The sequence below is a fragment of the Pantherophis guttatus genome, chromosome 4, assembly GCF_059756535.1.
Source record: "Pantherophis guttatus breed Tessera chromosome 4, ASM5975653v1, whole genome shotgun sequence".
In the NCBI taxonomy this organism is placed as follows: domain Eukaryota; kingdom Metazoa; phylum Chordata; class Lepidosauria; order Squamata; family Colubridae; genus Pantherophis; species Pantherophis guttatus.
Genome location: NC_142066.1, coordinates 3,114,984 through 3,127,657, shown reverse-complemented (window position 1 = coordinate 3,127,657; position 12,674 = coordinate 3,114,984). Strand labels below are relative to the sequence as shown.

General features: G+C 48.0%; 1 protein-coding gene across 2 annotated transcripts in view; it reads left to right on the top strand.

Annotated features, from left to right (window-relative positions):
* The first annotated feature begins 1,243 nt into the window (after positions 1-1,243).
* LOC117657225 (polyunsaturated fatty acid lipoxygenase ALOX15B-like) overlaps positions 1,244-12,674 on the top strand; it is a 48,281-nt gene continuing 36,850 nt past the window's right edge. For both annotated transcript variants that reach the window (XM_060684909.2, XM_060684910.2), the window contains exon 1: positions 1,244-1,513. In XM_060684909.2, the coding sequence (XP_060540892.2) occupies positions 1,328-1,513 (186 nt within the window). In that variant the 5' untranslated portion in view covers positions 1,244-1,327. The remainder of the gene's footprint in view (positions 1,514-12,674) is intronic.

The window sequence follows — 12,674 nt, the reverse complement described above, 5'->3', positions numbered from 1 at the left end:
GATAGTTCTCAACTTACGACCACAAATGGAGCCCCGCAATTCCGCGTGCTAAGTGAATTTTGCCCCGTTTTACGACCTTCCTTGCCACGGCCGTTGAGTTACAAACCCGCTCGTCGAGTGAATCCAGCTTCCTCCTGGTCAGAAGGTCGCCAAAGGGAATCGCTTCGTGACTCCCCGGGGACGCTGCAACCGTCATAAAGGAGAGTCTGTTGCCAAGCGTCTGAATTTGGATCGTGTTGACCAAGGGGAAGTTGCAATGGTCGTAAGTCTGAAAAATGGCCGCAAGTCACACAGTGGTGGGATTCAGCCGGTTCGCACCTCTTCGGGAGAACCGGTTGTTAACTTTCTGAGCAGTTTGGCAAACTGGTTGTTGGAAGAAATCATTAGGGCAGAGAACCGGTTGTTAAATTACTTGAATCCCACCACTGAAGTCACATCGTCAGCGCCATTGTAACTTTGAATGACTTAGTGATTATTCAGTCACTAAGCGGACAATTGTAAGTTGAGGGTTACACCCGTATTCCCTTCCTCGCCTGTCCATCTATCTGTTTTCCTTCAACCTTGTAGGTTGTCTCAGATGGATCTCTACTCATCGACATCTCCTTGCTCATGCATTGATGTCACAGGTGGTATTCAGCTGGTTCAGACCGGTTCGGGTGAATCGGTACCGGCCACTTGCCCACTCACCCGGTCGAAAATCCCATCCTATATTGCTAGGTGTGGTGTGGTACGTGCGGTTTTCGACACAGCACGCACTCGGGGATGGCCCTCGTGAGCGAATTGCCGTGTTGTTTGATGTCGCACGCATGCGTGGGTGGGTGGCGTGCGCGAGCAAATTGCCGTGTTTTGTGACACCACACGCATGTGGGGATGGTGCGCATTCACATTTCCGGTGCTGGCCGAAACGGTTACTACAGTATACGAAGCCCACCTCTGTTTGATGTCCTGACCTACCATGGAGACAGAAGTGGCCCACCTAATTTTCCTCTTCCGGATCGCAGAGTTTTCCTCCGGTGAGGAAAAGAAAGATCTCAGTTAGGCTCCTGGGTTAAGGTTTATGGGAGAAGAAGAAGAAGAAGAAGAGAGAGGGGGAGGAAGAACTAGAGAGGAGGAGGAGCAAGAGAAGGAGGAGGAGGAGGACAGCTCATCTTCTGAGTTGGCTTGGAGGCATCTGGGTGTAACTCACAAGTGGAGAACAGCCGGTTCGGAAGCAATTCATTTCTTCTCAATCTATCCTCACCCTTGAGAGGCACGTTCTTCTTTTCTTCTTCTTCTTCTTTTTCTTTTTCTTCTTCTTCTTCTTCTTCTCCTCGATCCCATCACCAGGATGGACGAGAACGGATCTTCTCAGAACCAGCCTGGGGAACCGGTGATCTACAAGGTTGAAGTGACTACGGGGCATGGCCTTTTAACCGGCACTTTCGACCTGATCTCCATCGCCTTGGTGGGCACCAACGGAGAAAGCCCCAAGACGTATCTGAATCAGTTTGGGATGACCTGCTGTCAAGGATCGGTAAGATTTGGGTTCGAGTCCCAAGAGGAAAGAAGTTGGGAGATGATAGCTTAGCTCTTGGAATAGATTTTGATCCAGAGAGACAGAATAAGAGAACAACAGAGTTGGAAGGGATCTTGGAGGTCTTCGGTTCCAACCCCTAGTCAACCCCTTATACTATCTCAGAATAGATCAGAATAGAATAGAGCTGGAAGGGGACTTTGGAGGCCTCCTAATCCAGCCCTCTGCTCAAGCAGGAGAACCCATTACGCTCTCAGACGCATTTCTGACAAATGGCTGGCTAATCTTGTCTTCAAAGCCTCCAGTGATGGAGAACCCACAACTTCTGGTGGCAAGAGGTTCCTTTGGTTAATTGCTCTCCCTGTCAGGAATTTTCTCCTTAATTCCAGGTTGCTTCTCTCCTTGGTTAGTTTCCACCCGTTGCTTCTTGTCCTGCCTTCAGGTGCTTTGGAGAACAGCTTGACTCCCTCTTCTTCTTTGGGGCAGCCCAATGAGATGCTATCATCTCATCCCTGTTCCTTCTTTCCATCACACTGGAGAAGACGAGGATATTGTAGGTGTGGTGTCCCCACATCTCACTGTCCTCTTCTTCGCCGAGCTGGTCGAGATGATTTTAGTCTTCGACTTAGACTAACTTTATTGTCACTCTGAACGTCCACGAATCGGCGTACATTAAAATGAAATTTCGTTGCTTACAGCTCTCAAAGGGTCTCCCTCTCTAATAAGACACGACACAGATATGGCAAAATAAATAAATACAGACAGAATTATGCCCGCATACCTTATTTTTCGGAGTATAAGACACACTTTTTTCCCGCCGAAAAGGGGGTGAAAATTTAGGTGTGTTTTACACACCGAATGTAGCCCCGCCCACCCACTGGCCCCCACCCTTTGGCCTCTGCCTTGCAGCAGTTACCTCCTTGCAAGCAAACAGCAAGAAAAAAACAGCTCCTTTTAGCTTCAGCACAGCCTAATTAGCACAAGTTGATTGGATCGGCCTCCCGACTCTCAGCTGATTTGCTCTCATCTGTTTTGCGCAGGGTTCTGCTGCTTGCTGCAAAGAGGTAAATTGCTGGGAGCAGATTTTTTTTTTCCTCCTTGTGCTAATCAAGCTAGGCGGAAAACGAAACTGAAAGTAAAGCAGGCTGTTTGCTGTTTGCTGCAAAGAGGCAAAATTGCTCAGAGGCAGAAGCAGAGGCAGATTTCTTTTTCTTCTTTTCCTCACCAAAAATGGTAGGTGCGTCTTATACTCCAGTACGTCAGTGGTGGGTTCCTCCCGGTTCGGCCCGGTTCTGCCGAGCCGGTAGCGGTGACGATATTTATTTGGTCCCACCCTCAATCTATTGCTGCCTCCTGAGTCCCAGCTGATGGCTAGAGGGAAAAAAATTGTTTAAACTCTTGCCGCGGGGCTTCAAAGGGCCGCCCTACAGCTGATCAGTGTTAAAAGAAAACAAACGAGTAGACCAGTGCCTGCAAATATAAATGGGGAGACCAGTGCCTGCAACAATACATGAGTAGATCAGTGCCTGGGTAGAGCGGTACAGCTCTGCAAGTAGTTAAAAGCCTGGTAGACCAGTACCTCTGCTAAATCCTAAATAATTGTCACATGACCATCAAGCCACACCCACAAAATAAGCCACGCCCACAGAACCGGCAGTAAAAAAATTTAGAACCCATCCCTGCGGTGCGTCTTATACGCCGAAAAATACGGTATGTTATATGACCCAGAGAAACAACACCGTTTTAAGTCTGGATGTATAATGGTGGACTTGGAGGAACCAAAGATGGTGGACTTACTAACTAGACCTCACCTGACTTGGGACGTCATGCTTCTTCTGAACGTCGTGGAGCTTTCTGAAGCGATCTCGACTTGGGTTGGACCCATCCATGGATCTGAGGGGTCTTGCAGTTGGACCAACGGAGGAACCTCTGCATTTTGGGGGTGGGGGAGGGGCTTTCTGGGATTGCCCCTCCCCCCGCTAGATATTGACAGATCCATTTCTCAAGTGTCGGGACTGCTGGGGGGATTGACTCCCCCCAGAGGTTGAATCCTAGGATTTGAATCCGATCCCTTCATTGTCGATTTTTAAAATTGTGAGCACGACTGGCACACATTAAAAATGAAATTCTGTTGCCTGCTCTCAAAAGGAAGGATATATCTATCTGTACACATACATAACACACATATATACATACTCTATACATACATACATACATACATACATACGTACACTTACACCCATCCCTCCCTCCCTCCATACCTACATACATAGAGTATCTACATACATACGTATACTTTAGAGGTGGGTTGCTCCCGGTTCGGTCCGGTTCTGTAGAACCGATAGTAAACCCGGCGGGAGGCTCCGCCGACCCACCACGACGTCATCATGGGTGATCTGCGCATGCGCAGAAGCTTCTATGCATGTGCAGAAGCGTTCGTGCTCCCGTTGCGAACCGGTAGTAAAGGTAAGTAGAACCCACCCCTGATATACTTACACCCATACCTTCCTCCCTTCCTCCATACATACATATACCAGTATATGTATATATATATATCATATTTACACCCATCTCTCCATACCTCCATAGCTCCATACTCCATATCTCCATACTCCATACCTCCATACTTCCATACTCCATACCTCCATTCTCCTCCATATTCCATACCTCCATACAAACATACCTCCATACTTCATACCTCCATATTCCATACCTCCATACCTTCATATCTTCATACTCCTCCATTTTCCATACCTCCATTCTCCATACCTCCATACCTCCATACTTCATACCTCCATATTCCATACCTCCATACCTTCATATCTTCATACTCCTCCATTTTCCATACCTCCATTCTCCATACCTCCATTCTCCTCCATATTCCATCCCTCCATACAAACATACCTCCATACTTCATACCTCCATATTCCATACCTCCATACCTCCATACTTCATACCTCCATATTCCATACCTCCATACCTTCATATCTTCATACTCCTCCATTTTCCATACCTCCATTCTCCATACCATCATACCTTCATACCTCCATACTTCATACCACCAAACTTACATATTCCATACCTACATATTTCATACCTCCATACCTCCATTCTCCTCCATATTCCATATCTCCATACTCCATACAACCATACCTCCATACTCTATACCTCCATATTCCATACCTCCATATTCCCATACTCCTCCATACCTCCATACTCCTCCATATTCCATACCTCCATACTCCATACAACCATAACTCCATACTCCATACCTCCATATTCCATACCTCCATTCTCCTCCATATTCCATACCTCCATACACTATATCACCATACCTCCATACCTCCATACCACCATACCTCCATACTTCCAAGCCTCCGTACCTCCATACTCCGTACCGCCATACTCCATACCTTCATACCCTCATACCTCCATCCTCCATCCTCCATACCACCATACCATCATATTCCATTACTCCATACCTCCATTTTAAATAAATAGTGGAAGGAGGAAGCTTTGAGATGGAAAAGATAGTTGGCCAAACTGAAGCCTTCTGTGGAACCCACCATGCATCTGGGATCCTTTTCAAACAATGCAAGCGGTTGTAAGGTCCCTTAAGGACCACCAAGTTCTCCGATGGCAACCACGTTCAAGTGAAAACCTCTTTGGAGCGAGGTTCACCTTATCTCCTCTTCCCAACTTTGTTGTTCACCTGAATCCTTCCTGGCCGTGAAGGAATTCTGGACAGAAGTGATCAGAAGTGACAGCTCGGTCATCCATCTGAAATATTGATGGGTTATTCCTTAACACCCCTCCCTCTGTATATCTCTCCCCCCTCTCCCTCTCTCTCTCCGCCTCTTCCCCCCTCCCTCTGTATCTCTTCCCCCCTCTCAATCTCTTTATCCCCCTCTCCCTTTCTCCCCCCTCTCTCTATCTCTCTGTGTGTCTCTCTCTCCCCCCCTCTTCCCCTTTCCCACTCCCTCTGTATCTCTCTCTCCCCCTCTCCCTCTCTCTCTCCCCCTCTTTCCCCCTCCCACTGTATCTCTTCCCCCCTTTCCCTCTCTTTCTCCCCCTCTCCCTTTCTCCCCCTCCCTCGGTATCTCTCTCTCCCACCTCTCCCTCTCTCTCCCCCCTCTTCCCCCTCCCTCTGTATCTCTCTCTCCCCCTTTCCCTCTCTTTCTCCCCCTCTCTCTGTGTCTCTCTGTGTCTCTCTCTCTTCCCCCCTCTCTCCCCCTCTTTCCCCCTCCCTCTGTATCTCTCTCCCCTCCCTCTTTTTATCCCCCTCTCCCTTTCTTCCCCTCTCTCTGTATCTCTCTCTCCCCTCTCTCCCTCTCTTTATCCCCCTCTCCCTTTCTCCCCCTCTCTCTGTATCTCTCTCTTCCCCCTCTCCCTCTCTCTCTCCCCCACTTTCCCCCTCCCTCTGTATCTCTCTTCCCCCTCTCCCTCTCTTTATTCCCCTCTCCCTTTCTCCCCCTCTCTCTGTATCTCTCTCTCCCCTCTCTCTCTCCCCCTCTTTCCCCCTCCCTCTGTATCTCTCTCTCCCTCTCTCTCTCCCCCTCTCTCCCCCTCTTTCCCCCTTCCTCTGTATCTCTCTCTCCCACTCTCCCTCTCTTTATCCCCCTCTCCCTTTCTCCCCCTCTCTCTGTATCTCTCTGTGTCTCTCTCTCTCTCTTCCCCCCTCTCTCCCCCTCTTTCCCCCTCCCTCTGTATCACTCTCTCTCCCCTCTCTCCCTCTCTCTCTCCCCCTCTTTCCCCCTCCCTCTGTATCTCTCTCTCCCCCCTCTCCCTCTCTTTATTCCCCTCTCCCTTTCTCCCCCTCTCTCTGTATCTCTCTGTGTCTCTCTCTCTCTCTTCCCCCCTCTCTCCCCCTCTTTCCCCCTCCCTCTGTATCACTCTCTCTCCCCTCTCTCCCTCTCTCTCTCCCCCTCTTTCCCCCTCCCTCTGTATCTCTCTCTCCCCCCTCTCCCTCTCTTTATTCCCCTCTCCCTTTCTCCCCACTCTCTCTGTATCTCTCAGATTTCCAAGGCCAGGCGACGAGTGACTGGGAGGGGAGTCGCCAGTCAGTGGTGGTACAGGGAGCTTCAGCGGAGAACCCAAAGAGCCACATGCGGCTCCGGAGCCACAGGTTGCTGACACCTGGGTTAACCATACAACAGCGAATTAGGTTACAAGAGATTGTCGCTGGGCAAGTGATTGACAGCTAGGATTGTTCTTCCTTCCACCAGAATGAAGCGGGCAGGTGTAGGTGTGGGATCAATGCCTGGAAATTGGAAACGCCTCGAATGACATTTTGTAAATTGATGTGGTGAACGGTTGACTTAACCAAATAATTCATTCTGGGTGGGGTTTTTCGTCTTCTCTGTCCATTGTTGATCCAAAGAATATTTGGCCAGCTGTGGCTGGTTTATCGGCCATCTTTCTTTGATTCTGGGTGCTGCATCATAATTATTTTACTCTTCTGGAAGATGAGGTGGAACATTTAGCTGGCTGGACAGAGTGTATGTGTGTAGAATCTGGTCCTGGAATCCACCTCGCATGGTCCTCAAGGAAGTTCAGCGCCTTCCCGTCCCCTTTCCTCCTCTTTCTCCTCCTCCTCCTCTTCCTCCATCCTTTCTCCTCCTCCATCCCTTCTCCTTCTCTTTCTCCTCTTCCTCCTCCATCTCTTCTCTTTCTCTTTCTCTTTCTCCTCCTCCTCCTCCTCCTCCTCCTCCTCCATTTCTTCTCCTTCTCTTTTTCCTCCTTCTCTTCCCACTCCTCCTCCTCCATCCCTCCTCCTCCTTCTCCTCTTCCCCTCCTCCTCCTCCATCCCTCCTCCATCTCTCCTCCTCCTCCTCTCCTCCATCTCTTCTCCTTCTCTTTCTCCTCCTTCTCTTCCCACTCCTCCTCCTCCATCCCTCCTCCTCCATTTCTTCTCCTTCTCTTTTTCCTCCTTCTCTTCCCACTCCTCCTCCTCCATCCCTCCTCCTCCTTCTCCTCTTCCCCTCCTCCTCCTCCATCCCTCCTCCATCTCTCCTCCTCCTCCTCTCCTCCATCTCTTCTCCTTCTCTTTCTCCTCCTTCTCTTCCCACTCCTCCTCCTCCATCCCTCCTCCTCCATTTCTTCTCCTTCTCTTTTTCCTCCTTCTCTTCCCACTCCTCCTCCTCCATCCCTCCTCCTCCATTTCTTCTCCTTCTCTTTTTCCTCCTTCTCTTCCCACTCCTCCTCCTACATCCCTCCTCCTCCTCCTCCTCTTCCCCTCCTCCTCCTCATCCCTCCTCCTCCTCTCCTTCTCCTCCTCCATCTCTTCTCCTTCTCTTTCTCCTCCTCCTCTTCCCACTCCTCCTCCTCCATCCCTCCTCCTCTTCCCCTCCTCCTCCTCCATCCCTCCTCCTCCTTCTCCTCCTGCTCCTGCTCTTCCATCCCTTCTCCTTCTCCTTTCCTTCTCCTCCTCCATCCCTTCTCCTTCTCTCCTCCTCCTCCTCCTCCCAAAATATTTCTAATACACCCTTTCCATTCAGTTTTGAGAGCCTAACCCAACTAACTTTAGCTGTAAATTTGTCTCACGGAGCCGTCAGGAGATTTTCCTTTTAACAAAATTAAAACCACCTCCATAAACATCATTTATAATCTTGGCAATTCAGAGCTGGGAAACCTTTCGCCACCCTGTCAATCATCAGGCTTTTAACGACTTAAAGGATTAAAATGATGGATTTTTCCCAATGGTAGCTGAGCGTCCCAGCGGAGCCAAGATTTCATTCAGATGGAATGAAAACTTAAAGGCTGCCCCATCCACGCCCACCAACGCAATTCCTTGGCAGCAAATAGCTCCAGGTTTGATTCCAGAAGGAGGAAGGGCACACAGGGGCTGTGTCTGTGTGTCTTTTGTGTATGTAATTGTGTGCGTAATTGGAAAATTAGGCACACAATTCCTTTTTACTGGCTCTTTTCATGCGTTCAAATTACGTTTATACTTTTACCTGTTATCTTATACAGTATATGCTTGACAAAAATAAATTTAGAAATAATAAAATGAATAGTAAACCTGGAGCTCAAAAATGAACAGAAAAATGATTTTCGCCAACATCTGGAGAAGATCTCAAGAAGAGTTCCCCACCTGCCAGGGCTGGCTGAGGATGATGGGAGATGTAGTCTGTCTTAGGAGGATGCAGGCTTTCCAGAGATTGGCCAGGGCCAAGAGTTATCCCTTCTTCTTCTTTTTTTTTAATAAGTTTTTTATTTTTATTTCTTATACAACATATTGTAAATGTACATTCTCTTATCCATAGTTGATCATATATACACATATTTTTTCCCTAACGAAAGCATAAAAATAAGACATTTTAATGACACTTGCAGGTGCTCTTCTACCTTCTCTTTTCCCTCTTTTCACAACAAACCTTCTTCTCCTTCTTCTTTCTTTCCCCTCCCTCCCTCCTCTCCTCTTCTACTTTCTTCCTCCTCCTCTCCTCCCTTCCTCTCCCCCACTCCTTCCCTCTTTCTCCCCTTTCTCCCCTTCTCCTCTGCTCTTGTCCCTTCTCTCCTTCCCCTTTCTTCCATTCCTCTCTCTCCCTCTCCTCCTCTTTCCTTTCTTTCTCCTTTGTTGTGCAATATTTCCCTCGTTTGGTATCCGAGCAACTCCAATTTTCTAATAATATATACACTTTCTTTTCAATCTCTTTCCCATTTTACCCAATCTATCATTTCATAATTGTACAGTTATATTTATAGTCTTCTTTCTTATCCCTTCTTGAAAGCAGAACTTTAGATGGCTGTAGCCAGGGGTGGGCTTCAAAAGTTTTAGCAAGGGGTACTCTGCCCGGTTGCTGGGTGGGCGTGGCCATGGTGGGGGTGGCCTCCTGCACCATGGTGGGGGAGGCGTTTTTGCCCTCCCCAGGCTCCAGAGGCTTTTCTCGAGCCTCCAGCAGGGCGAAAATGGCCTCCCCAGGCTCCGGAGGCCCTCTGGAGGACAGAAACAGATCTGTTTCTGTCCTTCCTGAACTTCCAGTAGGCCCATTTTTTGTTCTTCCCGAGCCTCCGTGTACGCCCTGCACTTACCTGTATCCAAAACGGGCCATGTGGGGACTCCTGGGAGGGGTGGGGTGGGGTTGTCGGAGCCAGCCAGGAGTGGAATTTGGGGGGTTCTCCAAACTGCATAGAATCTTAGCTAGAGGTTCTCTCAAACTCACTCCTGGCTCTAGCTGAGTTCGGCCTAGGCCTCAAAGGGCCAAGGTGGCAACCATGGACTTTTTTTTTTTAATAAAAAGTTTTTTATTTTTTTTAACATAAACAAACATATAATACATCAGTCCTTCTGTGTATCATCTCAGTGTTTCTTCGGTGACTTCTTTTTGTTACTACTCCTCTTATTTCTTCCTTAATAAATCCCATTTCTCTATTTCAATTTTCCCCCCAAAATGCATATATTTTATTATTATTATTATTATTATTATTATTATTATTATTATTATTAATAGTAATAGTAATAATAATAATAATAATATGCATATATTTAATGTAATTTTCTCCTGCTTGCTTATCACATTCTTTATCTATATCTCTTTTCTATCCAATCATAAAATTTCCCCCATATCTTAAAATATTCCGTATCCTCTTTCTCTTTAATCACAAAAGTTAATCTATTCGTCTCTGCGCAGTCCAAAATTTTTCTAATTGCTTCCCCTCCTAAAGGGATTTTCTCTGCGTTCCATCTTTGTGCAACTATTATTCTTGCCGCAGTTATTATATGTATAATCAAGTATGCATTTTCTTTACTAATTTTCTCTGGTAGGATACCCAGTAGGAACAACTCAGATTTTAAATCAATATGTTGTTGAGTCATTTCTTCTATCCATATCTTAATTCTGCTCCGATAATCTTTAGCTTTTGGACAAGCCCACCACATATGAGAATAAGATCCTGGTATTTGGTGGCATTTCCGACAACTAGCTGATTTATCTTTAAACATTTTTGCCAATTTTTCAGGAGGCATATTTTCAGGTGGCAACTGTGGACTTGATGTGGTTATGGAGGGTTGGGGTCTCTCTGGAGGCAGGGTCTACACTAGATTGGGTTTTGGGACAGTGGCGATGCAAACCTGGAGTTGGGGGATGTTACCATCAGCCCCTTGCCACGAACCAATTCACAGGATCAGAGAGTTGAAAAGGGACCTTGGAGGTCTTCTAGTCCAGCCCCCTGCTCAAGGCAGGAGACCCTATAGCCGTGATGGCGAACCTATGGCACGCGTGCCACAGGAGGCATGTGGAGTCATATTGGTGGGCACGCGAACTCAGCTCCGATTTTCGGGCCTTCTGGGCCCACCGGAAGTAGGGAAACAGGCTGTTTCCTTCCTCCAGAGGACTTGGGGGGTGAGGAAGGCCCGTTTTTTGCTCTCCCCAGGCTCCAGAGCCTCTCTAGGAGCCTGGGAAGGGTGAAAACGGCCTTCCCCCCCCCAGGAGGCCCTCTGGAGGAAGGAAACAGCCTGTTTCCCTACTTCCGGTGGGCCCAGAAGGCCCATTTTTTTTGCTCTCCTCAGGCTCCAGAGCCTCTCTAGGAGCCTGGGGAGGGCGAAAACAGCCTTCCCGACCTCCCTGGAGGCCCTCCGGAGGCCTAGAAAGGCTCTGGAGCCTGGGGAGAGCAAAAAATGGGCCTACTGGGCCCACCGTGCCATCACGTGCCAAAAGTGGGAGGAGCACGGGGGCGCCCTGCGTGTGCATGCGAAACAGGGTCTCCTTAGTTCTAGGTTGCTTAGTTCTTAATTCTAGGTTGCTTCTCTTCTTGATTAGTTTCCATCCGTTGTTTCTCGTCCGGCCTTCAGATGTTTTGGAACCTATTCCAATCTGATTTCAGATCTGGAGTCAGCATCTCAATAGCTTTGCTTTCCTTGGCAGATGGTGTCCTCTAGGGGCAAAAAATAAGAGGAACAGAAGTCTATTATTCTCCCTATATCTTTTGGCACCTCTTGGGAGAAGCGGAGAGGGTTATTGGTTGGTTTGTGTTAGTAACACAAGGGGATGTTTACTTGGCCCATAATTAGGTAGGTTGTGGTAGACTTCCATAGAAGACCTCTTGGTGGTTCTAGTTGGATCTCCCAGCCTGGTCAACTTTCAGATGTGGGACTTCAACTCCCCAGAATGCTAGTCTAGGGAATTCTGGGAGCTACCCTTCAGATGGTTGCACAACAACAAATCGAGTTACAAGTGGTTGTCACTAACAAGTGATTGACAGGAGAACACGGGACTCTGTCCAAGCATGGACACATTTGTGAAGCACTGTCTCATGATCATAAGTGGCCAACTCAGTCAATCTTGGGCAGGATCCGGGTGTTCCTGTGGTTGGGTGTGACAACTCTCCAAGACATCCATCAGATATGATCGCTCAGATCTTCAGAGACCGTAGAGGTTTTGTGGAGGTGACCGAGGTGTGATCTCACTCGGAGATTTCAGCCTCTTCGTCTTGTGGGAGTAGATATGTGCTCAAGGCTGGGATTTTTGCCTCCTGCGTTTTAGATCCCTACCCCACCTGGTTGGTCAAGGCCACTCAAGAGATAATAAGCGTTGGGGGTGGTGAAAGCTTCTTGAGCGAGGAAGGGGACCTTTCTATTTTCTTTGAAAGAAGTGGTTGTCCACCCCTCTCTTCAAGACCCCATTTCTGCTTCTGTCAGAACTTTCCAGTCCAGCTTCTAATCTTTGGAGAAGTTTGTAGATGAACTAGAAGGCCTACATCCTCAAAGGTTCCTTGAGGAAGCAGAAGATGTAGACTGGCGTCCCTCAAGCTTGACAACTTGAAGATGTGTGGACTTCAACTCCCAGAATTCCCCAGCCAGCAAGAAACACAACTTCCCTGCGACCAGGAAGTGTGTTTTTCCCTGTTGGGGCACCAGTTTTATGGACCAGTGTCCTATCTGAGATCCAGGATGATCCCAATCTTAATAGCCTTCCACAAAACCCTGAAGACATGACTTTGCCAACTAGAAGAATCCAATATCCATGATTAAATTGGATTACAGTCTTAAGCAGCTCAGCCTGGTTGTGATGGGGTGATATTCATCCTTGTTTTTCTCTTTGTCTTCTGAACCACGATCAGAAGCTGGTGATGGGCAAATCCATCCATCCATCAATAAGCCAGAAAAACAGTTGTGTCCCACTTTATGAGTTGACGCTGATCTCCACTTGAAAGCAAATCA